The 23,117-nt window shown below is 59.0% G+C and overlaps 1 protein-coding gene across 1 annotated transcript in view; it reads left to right on the plus strand.

Annotated features, from left to right (window-relative positions):
- Positions 1-7,185: 7,185 nt before the first annotated feature.
- Prrx2 (paired related homeobox 2) overlaps positions 7,186-23,117 on the plus strand; it is a 33,026-nt gene continuing 17,094 nt past the window's right edge. The window contains exon 1 of the mRNA XM_027944042.2: positions 7,186-7,438. Coding sequence (XP_027799843.1) covers positions 7,186-7,438 — 253 coding nt within the window. The remainder of the gene's footprint in view (positions 7,439-23,117) is intronic.

Consider the following 23,117-nt stretch of genomic DNA (forward strand, 5'->3'; position numbering starts at 1 on the left):
AGCCCCTCCCCTCCCTTTTTTCCGTTTCTTTTCCCCGTTTGGAACTCTGATCTCTTTGATCATAAAAATGGTCGTATTTCACCCCAAAAATATCAGCGATCAACGAACGAAGGAAGTGGGAGCCCAGGGGGAGTTTCGCCGCCGATTAGACCCCTGGTTTAATTGTTTAGCGCCTGCCTGGGTGGGGCGGCTGTGAACACACCCTGCTGGCCAGGGTTCAAGAGCAAGTTATAAATAATAAGAACCATTAGATCCCCAATTAAGCAGGTGAGCTGAGAGCCTGCCTCCCCCCAGCCCCACCCCTCCTCTGCCCCGGCACCCGTCAGGCACACTCACCCCCCATGCGTGTGCACGCCTCAGCCTCACCACGCAGTAATCACACCAAGATGTGGCTGGTCCAGGAAGGGACCAGCGGCCTCAGGGCTCCGGAGGGCTTTGTGCTGGCCCTGGGTTCCCCCAGGCCTCGCCTGTGCCCCGGCCTCAGGCTCCCTTCCAAGGGAGCAAGGGCAGGAGGGGTCCCGGCAGTTTACCAGGAGAGATCCCCCAGTGCCCTGTGGGTGGGTACCAGGTGGGGGGTCCTCTCTCCTCAGAGCCACCTGGGATAGGAGGGAGTTCTCCACCAAGGGGGGGTCCTGGAAGTGGTGTCTGTCCTGCGAACCCACAGGCTACCATTCAGAAGGCGACTTTGCAGGGACAGTGGCTGGGTCCACCGAGTTCAGATCCCCTGCCGGGCTTCGAGGCCTGACCCACCAGGGAGGCCCCAGTGGGCAGTATGTGCTCAATAAATCACCGTGGGTGACTCACCCGGGGTCGTTTCCCACTGGCCTGTCTCCCTGGGAAGCCTGCAGGGAGAAGGCTGCCCGGGGTCTAGGAAGTAGCCTGGGTGCCAATCTTCACCCCCCCGACCCCTGCACCAAGGAGGCACTCAACAGCAGCTTGTCCTTTGACCCCAGACCCAGATGCAAGACTGTCCCAGCTGGCTGGGGTCCCAGGAGCCCAGACCTACCTCTGTGCTACCCTGCTGTGGGCATGGCCAACCAAGCGGGCCAGACGTTTCCTGCCACTTGGGCAGTGGGGATGCTGACCACTAGCCATCCTGCCAGCCGCTGGCTCACAGAAGAACCATGAATGGCGCTCACTGTGTGCCTGCTTCTCCTCTGTGAGGCTCCAGGGACACACAGAGGGACGTGAGTACCCCAGAGTTACGCAGGAAGTCCATGGGGCAGCTGCCCTCCAACAGGCCTAGCCCTGAGGAAGGTCTCTCTGGGGCCTTGGCTTGGTCAAAGCCTCTTCTCACAGCTGGAGTGATGTTTGCTGAGTATTTCCACAACTGGTCTTGTGTTAGGATTTTTCTTTGCTTGGACCATTTTGCTCGATTCTCTCAATGCCCCGGAGAGGCAGGTGCTATTATTTCCTCCAACTTACAGAGGAGAAAATTGAAACTCAGAGAGGTTAATGTCATCGTACAAAAGATTTAAAACAAAAGCAGGAAAACAAAGATCCATACGGAAGAAGGAGAAAGGGAAGCTAGTGCATTGACCTGCGTCTGAACAGAGTTTCTGTGACCATGTCCTCACACTGGCTTTGGGTTTCCTGGTAGCTAAGGCAAAAAGGGAAATGCAATGTGTCCTGTTATTTGGAACTTATTTTTAAAGGATAATTCTTCAAGAGGAGAAGATACTTCCTAGCCCTAAATTCTCATGGAACAACTTGACGTGATGGTTAGGAGCCTGACAAAACTTAAGGGGACCCAAAGCGTAACCTGCCTGAGCCTCAGTTTCCCTTCCTTGTGTGAGAGTTGGGGAGGCTGTGAGACAATGGGTAAGTGTCAGTGCTAGGCAAATAGCTGCTTAGGGAAAAGTGACAAGAAAATTCTGACCCTGTTTGGTGCAGATACAATTTTTTTCCCCAGCACTGGGGGTTGAATCCAAGCCTTCCTGAAAGCCCTGTCACCGAGCTCTGTCATCTCTGCACCACCATCCAACTTTTCCTTTAAATATTTTCCATCCCAGGTAGGATCCAGGGACGAGGAGCCCATGGATCTGGAGGGCTGACTGTAGAGTCCTGCAGTGGTCCCTGCGAGCCACGCGCCCCAGCCAGGGACTCCTCGTGGGGAGACCCAGGCTTGGAAAGATCCAGGCAGAGAGCTGACAGAGCCAGAGATCCTGCCCATCAGGCGGGCTCTGCTCTGCTTCCCACAGGGCTGGCCGGGGCCTGGGGTGACCAGGGAGCCCGCTGTGATCACAGCCTGACACAATATTTACAGAATGCTGTGATCTGTCACGGTCACGCCTGGTCACGTCTGAGTTACATCTGCCTGTGGTGTTTATGATCCCCCAGACGCGCAGCAGTGACCACGGTCTCACCAGGACCTTTGTGTGCCGTCCCTGCCCCACGGCCTCCTCCAGACAGCCCCTCGCGTGGGGTCAGGTGAGCCCGGGCTGCGGGAATCCATCTTGTCCTTGTCTCCATCTGTCTGTCTGTCTGTGACGGGGGCCCGGGCCTTGAGTGACTGACTGATGGTCACTCGGAGGTGCAAGGGCTACAGAAGACGCTGATATAGCTCAGTGCAGGACAGAAACAGAACTGTCCCAGGTTAGCCTGTAAACAGACACTTCACCAATAAGAAAAGCAAGTGGCCACTCTGTACCAAAGACACCTTCAGCAATAGTTCAGGATACGCAGATTGGAACACAGAAATGCCCTATGAAATTCAAGGGGAATGATTACAGCAGCTCATGCCAGCAAGGAACCCGAGAAGCCCCCAGGAACGGACACGGGTGCAACCTTTTTGGAGGCAATATGGAAAAAGAGCCCAAAGTCTTAAACTTTCTTGCAGAATCTTTGACCCTGTGTGCGGATTTTCTACTTGTTGCTGTAACATCTTGTCACACAAACTCGGGCCTCATGCATGGTAGGCGAGTGCTGGGCTGCACGCCTCTGTCTTTCGACAATACACGTTTATTACCTTACAGTTCTGGACGCGAGAGGTCCTGGGTGAAAATCAGGGTGCCAGAGGAGGCTCTGGGGTAGGGCCTTCTGGAGAAGGCAGAGGAGAATGCTTTTTCCTGCTTCCCCAGTTCCTAGAGGATGCCTGCCTTGATTGTTGGCTTTTAAGATAACATTGGGCCAGGCGAGGTGGTGCACATCTGTAATTGCAGAAGTTCAGGAAGCTGTGGCAGGAGGCTGGTGAGTTCAAAGCCAGCCTCAGGAACTTAGTGAGGCCCTAACAACTCAGTAAGACCCTGGCTCTAAATAAAAAATAAAAAGAGCTAGAGATGTGGCTTAATGGTAAAGCATCCTGGGTTCAATCTCTGGTACAAAAAAAAAAAAAAGGCATTGGGTCCAGCTGGATAATCCAGAATAACCTCCTTATTTCAGGGTCAACTAATCACAACCTTAATTCATCTGCTTTGACCCATTTCCAGGGTCTAGAGATTCTGATGTCAACATCTTTGGAAGGTCATCCTTTGTCTATCACATCCACATAGTCTATTTCTAGGTATTTATTCTTAAGAAAACAACTGTTGATGCATAACAATAGGGAATAATGTATTCCTAGGCTTTCATTAAAAATAATGGTGAACAAGATTATTTAAAGATACAGAAAGCAGGTTACAAAATGGTTGGTATGATGTACTTCTACTTTTATGACATATACTGTGTTTCTCCATCTCTCTAACTAGAGAGAGATTAAATAAAAATTATTTTAGGTCATTCCTTTTTCTTGTCTTATTGCTTTTTCTAGGCCTTCAATTCAATATTGAATAAATAGGATGATTGTTTCTAATTTCTTTCATTACACCAACTTTTTTTTTTTTCCTGGTACCGGGGATTGAACTCAGGGGCACTCGACCACTGAGCCACATCTGCAGCCCTATTTTGTATTTTATTTAGAGACAGGGTCTCCCTGAGTTGCTTAGCGCCTCACTATTGCTGAGGCTGGCTTTGAACTCCTGATCCTCCTGTCTCAGCCTCCAGAGCTACTGGGATTACAGGTGTGCACCACCCGCCCAGCACACCAACTTTTTAAAATGTCTTGAATGTCTGCTGTGTGTCAAGAATCTCTGGGAGTGAGATACTAGTATTTTTGTTTTCCTAAGTTTACCTATGCTTTTAAAAATCTCAGTGATATTACTTCTGTAACAACAACAACAAAAAAATGTTTTTAACACATAAACTTTTGAGATGAAGGCAAGTCAGCATTTTCTTTCAAGATGAGACCCAGGACCCAGCCTCCAGGGAGCAGCAGCTAACCAGAGCAGGATCCCTCTTGGCCCCCCTTCTATTTCCCCATCCCTGCTGCCCAGAGTGGTGCCAGGATCAGTAACCAAAAACTGGGCTCCCGTTGGCCTCCATCCCTGACTCTGGGTGAGCATCTTAGCTGCATCCACACCTCTACAGAAATTAGTTATTTGTTAGGCCTATCCCTTAGTTCTCACCTCCCTGTTTAAATGACATTGCCTTAGGTACATTTCCAGGCTGAATCAGGGTCTGAAACTCTTGCTCAAGGGCTGAGCTTTGTGACTACAGCTGCAGCCTTGCCCCTCCCTGCCATCCTGTACCACCCTGCCCTCCTCCAAGGATCGGCAAGGTAGTGACGGCTCAGCCTCAGCGCCATTGGCCTGGCTCCTTTTGCACCCCGACTTCACCCACGGTGGAGCCGACTCAGGGAAGGCGAGCAGATGACCTATCCAAGGCCACACAGCTAGGGAATGGCAGTGAACTGATTCAAACCCAAATCTCCCCAGCTCCAGAGGGTGAGGCTGGAACGCCCTGCTCTACTTCTTGGAGTAGATGTTCCAAAAATAATCGTCGTGGGGCTCAGGTGCGGCTCAGTGGCAGCATGTGAGAGGCCCTGGCTTCCGTCCCCAGCACTTGCCGAGTGCTCACTAAGTACACCTGAGTGTGGCGCCTCCATCAACTCAGGTTAGTACCTGGACCCTAACAGCTCCTTTTGTAGTTGAAACGGAGAAAGAGGCTAAGTAAATTGCTAAAGGTCCACAGCAAGGTCCCGATTTGAACCGAGTGCTGCCGCCCAAGCAGCACTGTCCCCGGGAGATACGGACGTCACCTCTCAACACGCACAGGCCACGGGCAGGTAAGTGGAGGCAGGAAGCCACCGTGGACCCCAGTCCCACCAAGACACTTTAACATGGCCCTTCTCTGCTGAGCCTCGCTGTATTCATCTGTAAAACAAAACAGCTCAGACAATCCTGGTGCTTCTTCCAGCTCTGGAAGCAGCCTTTGCCTTTGCTGCCTCAGTTTCCCATCTGTCACACAAGGAAATGGGACCAAGATGGTGTCTCAGGCCCTTCCGGCACCCCTGGCTGATGTGGGCTGCTCCCCCATGTTGTAGGCCATGAGCCCAGAATTTCACCTGCAGCAGCATCCCCACAATGCCCATAGGTTTTCTTTGTTTTGTTTTGCTTTTTCGGGTACCAGGGATTGAGCCCAGGGTCACTCGACCACTGAGCCACATCCCCAGCCCTAATTTGTATTTTATTTAGAGACAGGGTCTCACTGAGTTGCCTAGCACTTTGCTTTTGCTGAGGCTGGCTTTGAACCCGCAACCTCCTGCCTCAGCCTCCCGAGCTGCTGGGATTACAGCTGTGTGCCATGGCGCCCAGCTGTGCCCATAGGTTTTTAATGTGGCCTGATCTGCAGGGCAGGAGCTGGGCTCAGAGAGGGCTGGTGTCCCATTTAAAGGCACACAGCAGTACACCGTGCCTAGTACACTGGGCTGGAATCTGGTCTCTGACACAAAACTGTTCTGACCCTGGGAAAGCCCCACTTGGGGGCCCTGCACTGTCCTGGGATGAGAACCCCCATTCTGTGGGCTTTCTGGGTGCTCCAGCCAGGCCTCCCCTCCAAACATTCTTCAGGGCTCCACGCGACTCAGTCTCTCAGAAAGTCGTCCAGCCACACACACTGGGTAGAGCTGGGAAGCCCTGGCATAGGCTGGGCCCCTGCCAGTGCCCTGGGAGAAGGCAGGTGGCCACCTCCTTGCCAGCCTTCTCACTGGGCACTGCTTGGGGCAGATTTCCAAGGACAAAGAGCCCCACCATCTCCAGGCCCACAGCCTACCCTGGCCTGGCTGGCGGGAGGACAGAAGTCCTTTGGGGGCCACTCAGCCTCATCCTGGGGGTGATTCATATGCTACAGAACCAGGCTGCCGGCGGGTCTGGGGATGTGTGTGCAGGGCCTGTTTTCTGCGGGGAGCCCAGAGAGGACATTCCGAAAGGCTCTTGGAGGGTTATTTTTTTCTGGGGATAAGGACTGAGGGACAGGACAGTGAGCAGCAGTCCTGGGGTAGGACCAGTGTCAGCCAGAGAGCTCAGAGTCTCCCTCTGCTCCCTCCGCGGGTCTTTTCTGGGCCCTCCTTAGAAAACAAAAACAAGAGCTGAGACCCAAGCCGGCCCCTCTCTCCCTGTCACCCATCTGTCGGTCTGGCTCTCTGGCTGCCTATCCCCTGTGTGTACACTAAGAATTCTGAAGGGAACCGCTTTGCTCCTAGCTCGGCTTTCCTTGGGATATCATCCGGTGGGAAACAGGAGCAGTGGGCACAGCCAACATCCCAGCTTTCTGGGGGAGGGAATCTCGGGGCTGGGCGGAGCGAACAAGGTGGTCCAAGTGGACCTTGGATTCTTTCCGTCGGGCGGGGCAGCGCTGGGGACAGTGGGGGTGGAGCTGGCAATTGGGACATCTTCCCTGTCACCCGTCTCAGAGTCGCCCCCTGCACCTGCGGAGGAGCTTGGAAGGGGGGTGCCAGTCTGTCCCCTCTGACCCCCCGGGCCCCTCGTGCGGGGTTCAAAGAAGCGACCCCGCGCGGGAGCTCGCGGCTCCCCAGACGTGGTGGGGGGTGGGGGTGGGGGCGGCGCTCGGGGCTCCGGGCCCCGCCTCCAGCCGGCTCAGCGACGGACCCTCCCGGCGGCCGGGTGGGGCGAGGGGAGGGAGGAAGGGGCGAGGTCTGCCTCAAGAGGGGCGTGTGGCCGGCGCAGCCCGTCCGGCGACTTGGGCGCGAGCGGCCGGCGGCGGCGGCGAGGGGAGGGCGGACGGTCCGTGCCCCGACGTACGTCAGCGCCGGCCGGGGAGGCGGCGGCGGGACGGCAGAGCGGGCGGACCGGGCGCCGCTCCACCCGCGCCCGTCTCCGCCGGGGCCCTGCGCCCCGGGCCGCCCGCGGCATGGACAGCGCGGCCGCCGCTGCCTTCGCGCTGGACAAGCCGGCGCTGGGCCCGGGACCGCCGCCGCCCGCGCTGGGGCCCGGCGACTGCGCCCAGGCGCGCAAGAACTTCACGGTGAGCCACCTCCTGGACCTGGAGGAGGTGGCGGCCGGGCGGCTGGCGGCGCGGCCCGCGGCCAGGGCCGAAGCGCGCGAGGGCGCGGCGCGGGAGCCGTCCGGGGGCAGCAGCGGCAGCGAGGCGGCGCCACAGGACGGTGAGTGGCGCGGGCCGGGGCCGCCGAGGGCGTGGGGACCGCGGGACCGGCCCGGGCGGAGTGCGGCGCTGGAGGGAGGCGGCGCTGCGACCCTGGGGCGCGGGACACGCCGCAGCCGGGGCGGGCTGCCGCTGACTGGAGCTCTGGACTAGGGCAAGGGACCTTCGGCTGGAGCCGCCTAAAGTCGTGGGTGTGCGACTTCGGGGAAGGGGCTGCCCTGGCGCCCGGCCCTGGAGGCAGCCCGTGCCTCCTGGGAAGTGGGTGCGATTCAGTCGGTGCCATGTTACTGCTGGAAGACGAGGCCTTGGAGGGGCAGAGCATCGGGGTGGGGCAGCTGGGTTTCCAACTGTCCCCCGTGCCCGCCAACTACTGCCGCAGAGGGTCCTTGGGTGTTGACGCCTGTGTGCCCCCACCCTGCAGTGTGCCCAGGATTGCGTCCTGGGTGGAAGGGCTCAGCCCTAAAGAGCCAGCCGGGCCTCTCTTCCCCTGCAGAGGTTAAAGGTCATCAGGAAGGGGCTTTAAAAACAAACAATCCACCCAAGTGGCTTTTTTCAAAAAGTCACACAGGATCACAGAGTCCCAGTAAGAAGGGGTGGGGGTGGGGAGAGCAGGAGATGAGGATAAAGCAGCAGCGGTCCCAGCAGGACGGTTCCCTGGAGGCAAGGCAGATTGCCCACAGCTCACCCTACCTGCCCTGCCCTAGCCCTGGGGGGTGGGCTGGCCTGCTGGGGGCTCTGGGCCACCTGGCTTTGTTCTAGTCCCCCACAGGGTCTGCGGGGTGAGCGGGCTTGGGTCCCCTACCTTCCCGCCCACCTCTGGGACCCCAGTTCCTACACCAGCCTCTTGGTTCCAGGGGTGCCCAGGCTGGTGGGAGCCTCATTCTCCCATAAGAGGGGGACAGGGACAGTGGAGGTGACTTCAGCCTAGTCTGAAACCCCATCTGGGAGCACGTGTGTCCTTCGGACAGCATCCTGCTGCCTTCCACAGAGCACCTTCCAAGGGCACCCTGCCCCTGCCAGCCTGGTGAGGAGGGGCCACTGGCTGCCCCACAGGGTGTCTTCCCCCCTCCCCCCAGGCACAGGCCTGGCTGCTCCCTCTACCTTCTGGGGTTGGGGTTTAGACCCCTGGTGAGAAGGTGGAGGCAAACGGTCCAGTTTGGGCCAGGAGTAAAGCGGGCTCAGGTGGGGAAGGCCATGACAGCCCCAGGACATTGGTGGACCCCCGGGGGCTCTGGCTGGCTCCCCTCAGAGAGGAGAGCAGGGCCTGGTTTTACCAGGGATGGGAGAGAAGGAAGAAGGGAGGAGAGGAGGGATGGCGGCAGGGTCTGGGCAGGAGGCCGGGCCTTTCCCAGGTGGGGCCCTCAAGGTCTCCCAGGGGAATTCTCCCGGGCATCCAGATGGCTGCTGTCCTCTGGGGATGTGAGCACCTGGATGGGACCACTGAGCCGCTGGGCAGCTGGGTCCATGGTGGGAGTCCCCAGCAGCCCCCTGGGGCCTGACCACCTTCCCCAAGAGCCTATGAGACCTCCTGAGGAGGGGCTTCCTGCACACTGGGGGTGTCTTGAGGGGTCGAGGACATGCCGGGTCCCTGTGGGGTCAGTTGGGACAGTCTGGGCCAGGCTCAAGGAGTTGCTCACCAGCTGGCCTCTGCCTCAGGAGCCACACCCAGATCTGCCCTGGGACTGTGAGGCAGCAGCGGTGAGTCCAGGTCTGCAGACCCAAGTGGAGGGAGGGGACAGGGACAGCTCTCTGTTCATCTCTGGTCATGTGCCTCTTCCCACTGCCATCTGTCAGGGATTCCCACGACCTGAGGGATCCGAAGGCGGGGGACCTTTCTCCTGGTGAGCACAGCATGCACCACTGGACCCTATGAAAGTGGGCATCCAGGGCTGGGGGTGCCAGGACTCCAGACCCCGGGGCAGCACACGTGGGCTGTGGCTGACATTGGCCCATCCTGGGCCCTCCTGAGGCCTCCTACCTGCTGGGAAGTGTGTTTTCCTGTGGCTTCTGGGTTCTCTCCAGGTCCAAAGAGAAAGACTGGCCAAGAAAGAAGCCACAATTCCTCCTAGAAAAGTTGGGCTTAGTAGGGAGACGAATGGGCTGGAAATCTGGTAGGTTTTCAACCTGCTGAGTTAGCAGGTTCGAAATTCTGAAAAGTTTTTAAAAATCTTTTGTTTCCTCAAGCCACAAGTAGTACCGCTCATTCCTGCCAATGACTTCCCAAGACCCGTCTTTGCCTCGGGCTGGCCGGGGAGGCTGTGGCTTCACCCGTGACTCAGAACAAACCAGGGTCTCGAGTTCCTCCCAAATCAAACGCTGAGGGCTGTGCGGGCGCTGAGCTATGCCAAGCACGTTAGGAAAATAAACCCTCGTTCGCCGCCTTAGCAGTGACTTACAACAAAAGAACCCACGCTCATCACCAGGGTTTCTCTGAAGCATTCCCTCCTGTGGGCAGGGCGGAAACCAGGACGGGACACACTGGGAAAATCAACAAAGGCCCTGGAGGCGGCAGAACTGAGACCCTGGCCAGTGAGGCCCCAGCCTGCTGCAGGAGGGACCGGGCAGATCCCCCGCGGGTCCACTTTTCAGACATCCAGGATGCTGCTGCGCTGCTTGCAGTCTGAGCCTGGGGTGGCCAGGGCGAGCTGGGGCCACCAAATCCAACAGGGTGATATGGTGGCTAGCCATGGGCCGGCAGGGCCAAGGGAGGGCCTGAGGCACCACTGAATTTGGGAGACAGGCAGACTCGCTTTCAACTTTTTTAGTGGTGATAAAATATGTCTAGCCCAGGCTTTACCAGGTTAACCATTAGCGCGGCACAGATCCTTGGCGTCAGGGACGTTCACACTGCCGTGCAGTGGTCCCCACCTTCCACCCCTAGAACTCTTACGTCTTCCCAGACGGTCACTCCACACCCAACAGGTAACCTCTGCCTCCCCGCCCCGGGTCCCTGGGCTGCCCTACTTTCTATGAATCAGGCCACTCTAGGGGGCTCCAATAAGTGGAACCAAACAGTGTTTGTCCCTAGTGCTTGGCACCTCCCTTGGTGTGACTTCTGAGAGGTTCACCCTGGCGCAGGTTGCAGCTGCGGGGTCCTGTGCTGTGTGGGCGTGGCTTTTGCTCATCCCCCTCAGTGGGCGCTTGGGTCTCGCTACCTGTTGTAAGCAGTGCTGGTGCGAAGTGTGCAATTAGCCGCGCACCCCAGCTTCCAATTCTTTGGGGTGTTTCCGGAAGTGGGCTGGCCGGGTCCTGTGGACACTCTCTGTAGTTGTGTTTTTGTTTTTTTTTATTACTAGTTGATAGAGCTTTATTTTATCTCTTTTTATGTGGTGCTGAGAATGAACCCAGTGCCTCACACATGCCGGGCAAGTGCTCACCGCCAGCCCCAGCCCCACCCTCAGCCCCAGCCCCAGCCCCAGGCCCAGGCCCAGACCCAGATCCAGCCTCAGCCCCAGCCCCAGACCCAGACCCATCCCTAGCCCCGTCCCATCCCCATCCCCATCCCCATCCCCAGCCTCAGCCCCAGCCCCAGCCCCAGCCCCAGCCCCAGCCCCAGCTCCAGCCCCAGCCCCAGGCCCAGCCCCAGGCCCAGCCCTCTCTGTAGTTTGAAGGGACCTTAGTTCGGTTCTCACGGGGGACTCTGGGTTGCTCTGCATCTGCAAAAGCCAGCCTGGAGCCGGGAGTGGGCTGAGGGGATGCGAAGCATTCTCTGGAAGCAGGTCTTCCTAGGAGAGTCCTCTCCCCCGGCCTCCTCTCCTCCCTGGCCTCCTTCTCTCTCGTTCCTGCTGGGAAACCGAGTCATGCTGCTCAGCCAGAGCTGGCTGAGCCATGGGACACCTGAGGACCGGTCCTGGCTTGTGATGCGGGCTCTACATGTGGCCTTCTCCGGGTCCCACCTGGACATGGGAGATGGCACACAGGTGTTCATGAGACCCTTCCTAATTGGTCACGACCCCACCCGGCCTAGAAGACCGCTCTGTGGTGGCTGAGGTCGTAGCCCAGTGGTGGAGCGCTGGCCTGGCCTGAGGGAGGCCCTGGGTTCCATTCTCATCCCGCATAGAAATAAACTAAAGAAAGCCACTCTGTGGCCCGTCCCCTGGGCTTGTGGTGTCCCAGAGCCTGGGCCTGGTGCCCGGACTCTCAAGCAGATGAGGGCGTCTCAGCACAGGCCCCGGGAGTGGGGAGAGGAGGACCTTTGGTGGCAGCCAGTGGCTGGGGCAGTAGTGGGCCTCTCCGCCCCTGTCCGCGGAAGGACACCTGCTGTTTCAGGAGGGTCCTGCCCCTCTCTGCAGCAGACCTGGAGCGGGGCTTGGGGCCTGGCACAGGGGCCTCAGACCACCAACATCCTACAAGGCCTTCCTTTCAGGTAGGCACTCAACAGTCTAGAGCTGTTTCTCCCAGAAGATTCCGGAAGGTACCTCTGGAACACCTGCTTGCCCACACCCTTGAGGCCTAAAAAGAACCCCGAAGTTCAGCGTTGCCATCTGTGAAATGGGAACAAGGGGCATCCCTTATGGAGGAGCCCTGAGTGTAGGGGTACCCAGCCCTGTAGGTGCTCAACAAAGATCTCGTGACAGCTGCTTGAGACGCCCGCAGTGACCCTGCAAATCAGGCCCGGCTGGTGATTATCATCCCTATTTTTTTGAGGCCCAGAGAGGCTAAGTGCCCTGCCCAAGCTCTCACAGCTGGGAAGGGAAGGCTGGGCCTCCGTCTCCTGCGCAGCTCAGTGTCTGGCTGGGGAGGGTGAAGGAGGAGCTGCCCCAGGCTGTGGGGAAACTTCTGAGAGGGGTAGGGAGGTGGGGTGGGCCTTGAGGGCCGGCACCGACTGGGGCTTCGGGATGGACATTGTGTGCATGTACCAGGGGCTTCTGAGCAGCAGAGACCAGGGGCTGGGGTGGCTTGTCCTGGGCAGGGCTGTGAGGTCAGGTTGGACCGGGCAGAACTTGGCATGTCTTCATGGTGACCCAAGCCTGAAAGGACAGTGGCCAACCGTGGGTGGAGGCAGACCTGGGGGTTGCTTGGGGGGCCGTGTGTCCCTGAACACACCCCACAGGAGGGGTGACTGTGCACTGCCTGGGGAGTGAGGGGGAGGGGCGTGGCCATGGTGGGGTCTCCCCCGGGCGCATGGCCAGCAGAGTGCCCACGGTGCGGCCCCCGCCTCCTGCTCCCCGCTGTGCTGGCCCCCACCATCCAAAGCCACCCCGGAGCCCCGGGAGTGCTGAGGCAATGTGACCCAGTGTGCACCCCCAGGCAGGTGCGGGCTGCGTGCGGGGGGCCGTGCAGCAGCTGGGGGAGGGGCTTCTCCAGGTCCTCTGCAGCCCCGTCTGGGTCACATTGCCTGGCGGGGTGGGGGCTGCCCAGCTTTGGGGGGGTTGGAGGTGACGGAGTGAGGCAAGAGTCCCCACCCCTCACCCTCCGTACACCTGTCTGGACTTGGAGTGCCCAGGAGGGTCCCTGTGGAGCACAGATGGGACAGCCCCCAGCTCCCTGCTCATCCCTCCTCCCTCCCTTCCTTCCTCAGTCATGGCACCTCCTCTGCCCCCAGCGTGGTGGCTCCTGCCAGGAGCTCCCTCTGTGCACAGAGTGGGTGGTTTGAAAGTTTTGCCTACAGGAGCCACTTGTAGCAACTGTCCAGGAAGCTTCCAGAACTGTCATTTCAGAGTGAAGGGGTTCTCAGGCCCGACTCCCGTTAGTTTAAGACACTCTCTAACCCTGCTTTGCGGTAGGTCGGTGAGAACCCTGTCAAAAGCTGGCATTTGGGAACCACATGTCCCCGACTCCCAGACACGACACACACACCCGCACACACCCCACGCCGCACATGCACACACACACCACATACACCCCATCCCGAGGCTCCAGTCCGGCCTGGATGATCCCACCCAGGCTCTTGGTGGCCAGGGTGGCCGCAGGCAGCTAGTGGATGAGCAGACGGATTTGCTGTGCGCGGGCCAGGGGTCAAGTGCCTCTTGCGATGTGCTGTAGTGGGGAGCTACAGAGCTTCCTGTTTAGACGGAGGGAGGTTGGGGGTCTCGCCAGGCTCCCACACCCAGCAGAGGCGCTGAGACAGGGTGTCCCTCAGCATCCGGCAGTAGGGGAGGTGACATGCGGCAGAAGCAGGTTGCACCATGCCCGTTGGCCTGGCAGGGCAGAGCTGACTCCCAGCTGCCCAGAAAGAGACTGTGCGCCCAGAGGTGCCAGGCACAGCCCCCTGTGGCCCAGCCCAGCAGCCTGGACGCTCAGGCTGTCCTGGGAGTGACAAAGCATAGAGCCCGAGTCCCTTCCACATCTGGGAAGCTGTTTGTTCCCAGCCTGGCTCCTGGGGACCACTGTGATGACAGGACATAGTCCGCGTGAGGCCCCTTACGGGTAATGATATCTTTTATTGTGTCCTAAAAATGAAGCAGGCTCTGGAAGATATTATTTTTGGTCTCTTTGTGATCAGTTCTGCTTTTCTGTGTGTGGGATGGGCAGCCGGAAGCCCCAGTCTGGAGGGTCGCTGGGCGGGCTTGGAGGGAGCCCAGAGGCCGTTGCTGGACAGAGGTGGTGCCAGATCGAGGCCTGAAAAGGGCAGGTGCTTAAGAACCTGGAGGCCAGGAAGTATCCACAGAGGGACCCTCCAAGCCACAGCTGAGCAGGTGCTTCTGAGCCTTGAGATGCAGTCAGGGGCCCTCAACTAGGGCTCGGAAATCGGGGCTCCCACTTGGCCTCGGCCGACCCTCCAACCCCGGGCACGCCTCGTTGTTGGGTTGAGCCCAGTGCCCCGTGTGCAAAACAAGAGGGTTGGGCCGTGTGTTTCTGGCCATATTTTATGAGCTTCCACGAATGGCTGCCTTGGAATCACCCAGGGAGCTGGTTGAAGTTTGTGTCCCAGCTGATGACATCAGATTCTGGCTCCAGGGCCTGGACCTCCACATTTAACGGGGCCCCCAATGATTTTTATACCCTGCTGAAGGCTTCCCCAGAGCTGCTGTGCCCCTTCACCTCCATCTTCCCACAGAGGGCTGGCGAGGCTGCCGCAGGGGGCAGAGGTTGGCGAGGCTCAGGAAGCTTCCAGAGGAAGGGCTGGAGCCCAGGAGAGGGAGGGAGCTGCTCGGAGGCTGAACCCACCCCCAGACCTGGCTGCAGGAAGCCACCCTGTGGGGTGAGGAGGGACAGCTCTTCTCAGCCACCCACAGCAGTCTCACCCCCTGGTACCCGCCTTCGGAGGCCCAAGGAGTTGGGGGAAGGGGGTCATTGTCCTTACTCCCCCTACCTGCAGAACTGGGGTCCCTGCCACCATGGCCACTGAAAAGTCCCCTCCTGGCTCCCTGCCCCGCCCCTTGGCCACCCTCACCCTGTTGCCCATTACAGCTCCCACGGGCTCCCCTCCAGGGGTGCCCCTGGGGTGGGCATGCACTGTCCCCAAGGAGACGGCCACTTCTCCTAGCCTTCTTCTGGCCCCCTCCTCCTGTCCCCTTGTCGGTCCTTCCTGGCCGCGGGTCTCCCCACCCCTGGCCTCCCTTCCTGCCGTGGGCGCCGATGTTCACACGCCAGAGATGGCGTTATTAAAAATGACATTTAACCAGGGCTGGAATTACCACGCGGATGGCTGTAAACCTCTGAATCAAAGTGGGAGCCGCCAGGCGGGCGCGCCTGGCCGGGGCCTTGCGGCCTCCCCGCCGCCAGAGCTGTGCACGGGCCTCCCATATAAAACCCCGCCGAGGGCCGAGGTCTTGAAAGCCATGCACCTCCTTTCATTAGACTAACAAATAACACGTAACAGAAAACAGCTGTGAACAGCAGCCCCTAATGCTCTCAAGATGGGGCCGCCGGCGGCCAGTCCAGCCAGTGGGCAGCGGGGCGGGCTTGGTCTGCCCCCACACCAGGGGGCGCAGGCCCTGGGGAGCGCCTGGGAGCCCCTGTCTCCAGGCCTCCTCCTGCACCCGGCAGGCAGGCGCTGGGAGCTCCTTCTCCCCTCTCTCATTCTCCCTTGTCCTCTGGCTGGGGTGGGGGCGTCTGAGTGCAGGGGAGGGTTCCCCGGGTGGTGGGCTGCACAGCTGGAACCAGAGGCCAGGGTTTGAGTCCCAGCTAGGGCCTGAATCTGCCGAGGCCTTGCTAGGTCCTCGTCTCTGAGTTCCACACTTGGTATAGGAGGAGAATCCTGTCTCGTGGCACCAGCTCTCCAAGATTTGGGAGATGATGGATGCAGGGTGCTGGCAGCTGAGCTCGTGAGCAGTGCTGAAAAGGGTGTCTGCTGCCTGATTACAGAGAGTAATCACAAGCTCAGAGAGGCTTAGCAACTTGCCTGAGACCACACAGGCTAAGGCTGTGCATCCCTGCAAAGTGCCCCCCACCGACCCTGTGGCCTTGTAAGCCAGAGAGGCTCTAGCTACGGACATCATTTCAGGTTGGGTGTTGGGAGACTGGGTGCCTCCCCCAAACCAGAAACATGAGCCTCACAGCTCAAACCTGGAGAGGAAGGGCTACGTCCCAGACTGGGGGAAGAAGTCCAGAGAAAACAGCCCAAAGTTGGGAGGAAAGACAAATTGGCACTGTGTTCCATTTCCCTTTGTGATGAAGCCACAGAAAAGGGACCCTTTTGCCTTGTCCTGAGAGCCAGGAACATGAACTCCTCTGCTCCCACCGATATACGCTCTGCTTTCTGGCTCCAAGAAAACTGGACAGGATTCATTTGTCCGCTCATCCACTCAGGGCCCAGGTCTGTCGTCGTGGGCACTGTGCGGGAGACCCGAGGACAGGCGGGCCTGGCCCTGCGGGCATGGGGCTGCGCTCAGAGCAACATGGCCGCCTGCTCTCAGCTGCGACGTGCTGTGGCCTCTGGCTGGATTCTCTGCAGGTGAGGGAGGGAGGTGAGGCCTTCGCTCTGCTTACAGAGCAGAGGCCCAGAAAGGTGGAGGGACTTGTCCACAGCCCCCAGGTCCACGCTGCCCCAGGGGGCCGAGGAGCTCTCCCTGTCCTGCCAGGAATCCAGACCCCACTCTTCCCGGGAGCCACTGAGCGGACGCTGACCGGCGGCACAGTGGGGCAGTGGGCGCGAGAGCTAGGGAGGGGCCGGCTTCAGGAAGCTCTGTTTCCTAGAGAAGTCATGTTCTAATTGAAGGGCAGCCTCGCCCGCAGAGCCAGCTGCCCAGCCACCGCAGCCCGCGGAGGAGAGCGTCCCAAGTTGCTGTTGACAAGAAGTAAAAAGGGACTCTGCTCCGGTTCCACCAGGAAGGACGAGAGAAAGGCAAAGACCTGACAGCAGAGGAGGCTGGCTGTTAGAAGGCGCCTGCTGGTCCAGCAAGCTCATGTCTGCGGGAGCGGACTCGGGGGGCTGCCTTCCCCAGGGAATAGAAAGCGGGGGAGGCGCCCTGGGAACACCCCCCCATCCCACATGTTCGTTGAGCACCTACTACATGCCAGTCCTGGCTGGCACTGGAGGAGACGGGGAAGGGCCCGGCTGCTGAGAGCAGACCATGAGGCTCCCACCTGGTCAGGTGTGTTGGGTCCCTTCCTGGAGGAAGTGGAATTGCAGTAGGGACCCAAGGGATGAGTGAAGTGAGGAATGACTGCTCTGGGTGGAGGGGACACATGCAGAGGCTCAGGGGTGGGAAGAAGCGTGGCTGTTCCAGGAGCAGAAGGATCAGGAGAGGGTCCAGCAAGCCCCTTTTGTTCAAGCTTTGCCATTTTCAGGCGCTGGGGCAAAGCTCCAGCTTAGCCAGTGCGAGGCCCTGGGTTCAATCCCCAGCAGCAGAACAATAAATAGCGTAGATTTTCCACGGTTGAGAGCAGTGGAGTCCTTCCTCTGTTGCAGGTGTCTGGAGTGTTTGGATTACCCAGGCCTTCCCCAGGGGCTCTTGAGAGGGCAAGTGTCCCCTGTTCTGTGGGGGCAACAACCATATCCCAGTTTCCCAGGGCCTCCTGGGATGCCCTCGTCTCCACGGGGGACTGATCACAGGCTGCCGCAGCCTATCAGGCCCAGGCCCCTGCTCAGTGGCTCCTGGGAAGAGTGGGGTCTGGATTCCTGGCAGGACAGGGAGAGCTCCTCGGCCCCCTGGGGCAGCGTGGACCTGGGGGCTGTGGACAAGTCCCTCCACCTTTCTGGGAAGGCCCAGGAGCCCTCAGCCAGGGGTGGGCAGGTTCCTGTGCCCCACCTGTGTGGGCCTCACCAGTCCCCTGCACCCATCAGGAGAGTGGGCGGGGTGCAGGAGGGGAGGCCAGCGCCATCCCTGGTAACAAGTGCATGATGCCAGCAGCTCAGCATCAGGGCTGTGGGTCACAGATGCACAAAGACCCAGAGACAGAGTTCCACTAACCAGCAGAGGAGGCCGTCCCAGGCAATCGGCTGCAGACCCCAGGGGACAACGGGTCAGGTGCTGGGGCAGGGGGACCTGGAAGATGGGTGCAGGTGGCAGGTGCTCTCCTTCATCTCCGTCACCATGATCCTGACAGTGTGGACCATTAATTGTGCTACACGTTTTACTCTCTGTGTGGATCGTCTCATTGGACATCTCCAGCTCCACGAGGTGGCGGTCCTTTGGCCCCGTTTTCCAGCTGAGGCCCAGCAAGTCGGGTTACGCAGTGAGACTCCAGGGCCAGCAGGTCAGGGGCCTTTGTCTGCAGGAATTCTCCACCATGCCGGCCCAGAGCCCAGGACAGTCTCCCTGTGACCTTGCCTCCATGGGTTCCTTTACGGTGGGCAGCAGAAGATTCCACTGAACTAGAGCAGGGCTTGCTAAACAAGACCAAGCTGTCCTGGATGCAGACAGGCAAGCTGGGACTGCCCCCACTGTCCCCATGCAGCTTGAGGTGACGCGGGCCTAGATAGGACCAGCCCCAGAGAGCTCCTGCAGGTACCCTTAGGGGTACTGTGGGGATTCTGGCCTCAGCCTCCTCCTCACTTGCTGAGCTATTTTGAAACGTGCTCATCTCTCTGATCCTGGAATTTCTCTTCGGCAAGATGGAAGGACCCGGGGCTTGGGCTGTTCAGGGGAGTCCATGAGGTCAGGCAGGTGGGAGCTCAGCTCTGTGCCTACTGGGCCCCCTCCCTGTCCCTCAGGAGGAGGGGCGGATGCAGTTTGGGACTTCCTTCACAGATGGAAAATCTGGGGTGGGAGAAGCTTTCCAGCCACCTCCCCCCGCAGGCAGGGGCACCGAGTTAAGCCAGTGGGCCCCAGCAGCTGCCCCGGGGGCTTTGCTGAAACCTAACTCTACTTTCCCCAAGGGGGACACTGACCAGCCCATTGCCCCCAACGTCACAGGACCCAGACCCCTCTGTCCCTGCCCGATCTGCCTGGGGACCCCTCTTGGGAGGGACAGTGCTGAATTGCCGCCTCGCTGCCGCTGGACCTGACCGCCACTCCAGAGCGGGAGGAGGCGTCTTGCTTTGTTTTCCACGGCACTGACTGTAACCGTGTCTAATTTCATGACAAATACCATCTATAAAACACAGCACAACTATTTTTATAATGTGGTGTTTGAGGTTAAAAATTCAAATTAGAGATTAATTGCAACTTCCAGGAGACCTGGGGGTGAGAGAGCCCAGGGAGAAGGCTGGGACGTTCGGGTGTGCGTCCGGAGGGCTCTCCCCTACCCTCCCAGCCTGGCTAGAGCATGAACACGCATGCGCACTCCACACGCCACCAGTCCTGGGCCCTGCAAAGCTGGCGCAGACGTGCTGTTCGCCTTCTGAGGGAAGCTGATCTGGACCCTGGCTTCCTTCTCTGCCCAGGACCCCATGTCAGTAGCCGTCTGAAGCAGGTTCCCCATGACAAAGCAGCCCTGGGGTTTTGGGAGGCAGATGGCAGAGGAGGGAAATGCCCAGAGCTTGGGGGACAAGAAAAGAAGTGAACAGATCAGGTTTATGGCCGTAGGTGCCAGCTCTCTGCTTCTCCATAAACCCGCCCTCCAAACCAAAACCAGATGGAAATCGAAGTGGTCTGAGGGCGGGAAGACGTGTGGGAAGGGAGGCCTGGTCGGGAGGAGGCAGGATAAGAGAGGCCCATTCTCAGAGAGGCCAAAGGCAGGATGCATCCCCTTTGGCATGCAAGGCCAGCTCGGGGACCCTGGCGGAGGAACTTGAGAGTCCTGGAGGTCTCACTGGCAGCTTCGGGGCTCTCTGGGGAACCACGGAAGAGTTTCCTGTCTTCTTCAAAACGGGGGAAACAGCAATGGACCGGAGAGGGGCCACTCTGGGCACTCGAATTTTCCTCTTTCCACTTTCCCATGGGTATGGACATCCCCGAGGAAGAGGTGTGGTTAGGAGGTGGCAGCTCCGGGGAGTTGCTGGCCAGCTGTCTGTGGCCCGGAAAGGGACCATGGAGTCAGACTGGCTCCGCTGGGCTCCTGGGGCAAGGAGTTTCCCGAGCCTCAGTTTCTTCATCTGTAAGGCAGGGACAATGACAGCACCTACCCAGAAGTGTGGGTTTTGAGGAGGAAGGGGATAGGCGCACTGGGCACATGGCAGGCTCCTCCTGTCCTTATTATTACTGCCGTTGCTATTGTTAGGATCTCGCGGTAGGGGACCCAGAGAGAGGATGAACTGAGGACCCAGCCACACCCCTGGCGGCTGCGGGTCCCCAGGGACCCTCATCTTCCCAGCATAGGGATCAGGAAGTGTCCCAACCCAAACTAGCTCCATATTAAGGCAAAATCTCTGTCCCTCCACCCCAGTCCCACCCCGAGGCGGGGCAGCGAGAGCAGGCGCTGGTCTGTCCCCATTGTCTGTTGGCAAGCTCAGGACCGAGCCAGAGGGGGAGCGCAGGCGGCCTCCACCCGCTCTGGGCAGTGGCTTTGCCCGCTCCCGGGGGACTGCTCGGGTATCTGCAGTCCTCCTCAGCCTTTGGCACAGCAGACACACAAAGCCGGGCCTGAGCGCAGGGTCCGGAACAGCCTGAGGGCGGGGCTTTGCCTGCGAGGCCTCCCGCCGAGCTCAGCCTCGCGCTGCGCTGAGCCTGCCACACCGTCCTTAAAGTGGCTTCTTTGGGTGATGTCACTGTCCACAGGAGCCCCTGCTGGGACCCGCTTCCTTCCTTTCAAGGTCCCCCACTACAGGCGAAGCACTAGACCAGCAGGACCTTCCTCCTCTTTATAGAAGGCTGTCGAAATCTCCATTTCACAGATGAGAAATGGAGGCTCCTTTATTTAACGCTTCATGACCCCCTACTAAGCGCAGGCTCTAGACAGACACCCACCAATCGGCTGTCAGATGTCAGAGCCGGGGAGTCCCTCCCACCACAGCGGGCAGAGGCAGCATCCCACTCCAGAATCCAGAACACCCCACCCTGTCCCTGCCCACCCCACGGCACACGGCTGCAGCTGACCAGAGCCCCCCAACAGGCCGCACAGATTATCCTCCAAACCTAGCTTGGAGGGGGACCCCTGACCCGCCCATGTGGCCGGGGGTGTGCGAGTAAAGAGGATTCACGAGGCGGGTCCCCAAGTCCCTGGGCGCAGTGCTGGCTGCAGCCTAGGGTGGAAAGGGGCTCCTGGAGCAGGGGGCACACTATTCTACTTCTGCCAGAGCGAGGACAAGGAGCTTAGGTGGTGTGCCAGTCAGGGCCGTCACCTAAGACGCATAGAAAACCAGTTGTGGGTTGTGGCTCAGTGGTGGAGCGCTTGCCTAGCATGTGGGAGGAACCGGTTCGATTCTCAGCACCCCCATGGGGCTTGGAGACAGACTCACTCACACGAAGCCAAAGAAAAGATGCCAGAAGTCCCAGCAAAAGTCTCCCTATACCCTGATTGGGCCCCGGCCCACCTCTGAACCGAGAGAAGCTGGGTGCTGATTGGCTGGAGCCCGTGAGGCTGCCCTGGACCCTTGGCCCTGGGGGAGGCTGTTGTCCAAAGGGTCGTGGGAGTGCTGGGGCTCCGTGTGGAAAGGAAGAGTTCCCAGGACAGCCTGGCCCGCCGTGCTTCACGTGCAGCGCCTCACGCAGGCCTCACTGACGGACCTGCATCAGCCAAGACTCAGAGAGGTCCAGTGACTTTCCCAAGGGCCTTCGGTTGTGAGTGGGGCAGCAGAACTCACTTCAGGACCTCAGTCTCAATCATGACTCAAAGCCACCCCTGTCTGCCCATGAGGTCTGGACGGCTGGCTGGCCTTCTTGGCCTCTCTGTCGTGTCACCGAGGCTGAGGGCATCCATCTATTCAGCCACAGAGCTTGTGAGCCAAGGGGTGCTCAAGGGTGATGACCGGAAGCCCTCTAGATGGCCAGGGAGTGTCCCAGCCCTACCTGATTCTGGGGAGGTTGCCCAGGCCTGGGCAGCTGGGCTGGTTGGTTCTCACTAGGCCCAGCACCCTCTTCCAGTAGCAAGGCCCCCCACCATGTTGCCTTGGACACAAATACCCTTGACCCATGGCCAAGAACAGTGATGACATGCCATCTCCCGCACTCAAGATGTCACGAACTATTTTTTTTTTTTAAAGAGAGAGAGAATTTTTTAATATTTATTTTTTAGTTTGTTTTTGGCCGACACAACATCTCTGTTGGTATGTGGTGCTGAGGATGGAACCCGGGCCGCACGCATGCCAGGCGAGCGCGCTACCGCTTGAGCCACATCCCCAGCCCCACGAACTATTTTTAAATTATACTTCTGCCCTGTAATGTCAAAAACTAGGTTCTAGGCCTTCATTTTCCTGGGCCTTAACCCTTGTGTTCCTAGAGGCTAAAAGGCCGGAGGCTCAGAACCCTTCATCCCTCCACCCCAAGAGTTTACTGAGCACCTGTGGTGCCAGGCACAGGCCAGCTTAATCGCTGATGGCAAGAGCTGGGAGAGGCAGTCATGCCCCAGGCCATTCTGGGCCAGTGAGGGGAGGGTTCTTCACGGAGGGGTAAGAGCAAGACTGGGATATCCACTAGTCAGAAGGGACAGCCTACACAAGACAGGAAGTGACCTAGAATCCTCAGGAAGCTGAGGCAGGAGAATGGCAAGTTCCAGGCCAGTCTGAACAATTTAGTGAGACCCTGTCCCAAAATAAACATTTAAAAAGAGGACTGGGGATGTAGCTCAGTGGCAGAGCACCCCTGGGTTCCGTCTCCAGTGCTGCACAAGGAAACCCTCTGAGCTGGTGTGTCTGCATGCTCCAGGCCTTTTCTTTTTAGAGATTTAAGCCAAGGGTGCTTTAGCACGAAGGCACATCCTTGGCCCTTTCTATTTATTTATTTTAATTTTCTTTTAATTTTTTGAGACAGGTTTTCACTAAATTGCTTAGGTCCCGGCTAATTTGCTGAGGCTATACTCAAACCTGTGATCCTCTTGATTGACCCTCCCCGGTCACTGGGATGACAGGTGTGCGGCACCATGCCCTGCGCTCCTTGGTTCTCGCCCAGGGTGGGAGGAGGGGGACGTCCAGGTGAGCATGAATGAAACACTCACCTGGGCCTGTGCTGGTGCAGGGTGGGCTCCAAGGGTGGGCCCCTGGGTAACATGTGCGTCACCAAGCCAGGGCCTTCTCAGAACGAGGTCCCAGTTCATGAAATTAGGACTGGGGATGTGGCTCAGTGGTAGGGCACTTCCCCGGTGTGGAGAAGGTCTTGGGTTCCATCCTCAACGCAGAAAAGGAAAATAAGATTCTTGAAATTAACCCTCCTGCTCCCGCCCCCTCCCCTTCCCTCCAGTGGGGGCCTGGGTGGGCCCAGGGGGGTGGGAATGCTAATGAAATCAGTGGAGCCCAGGTGGGGCCACCCGTAGGGGAG

The sequence above is a fragment of the Marmota flaviventris genome, chromosome 13, assembly GCF_047511675.1.
Source record: "Marmota flaviventris isolate mMarFla1 chromosome 13, mMarFla1.hap1, whole genome shotgun sequence".
Classification (NCBI taxonomy): Eukaryota; Metazoa; Chordata; class Mammalia; order Rodentia; family Sciuridae; genus Marmota; species Marmota flaviventris.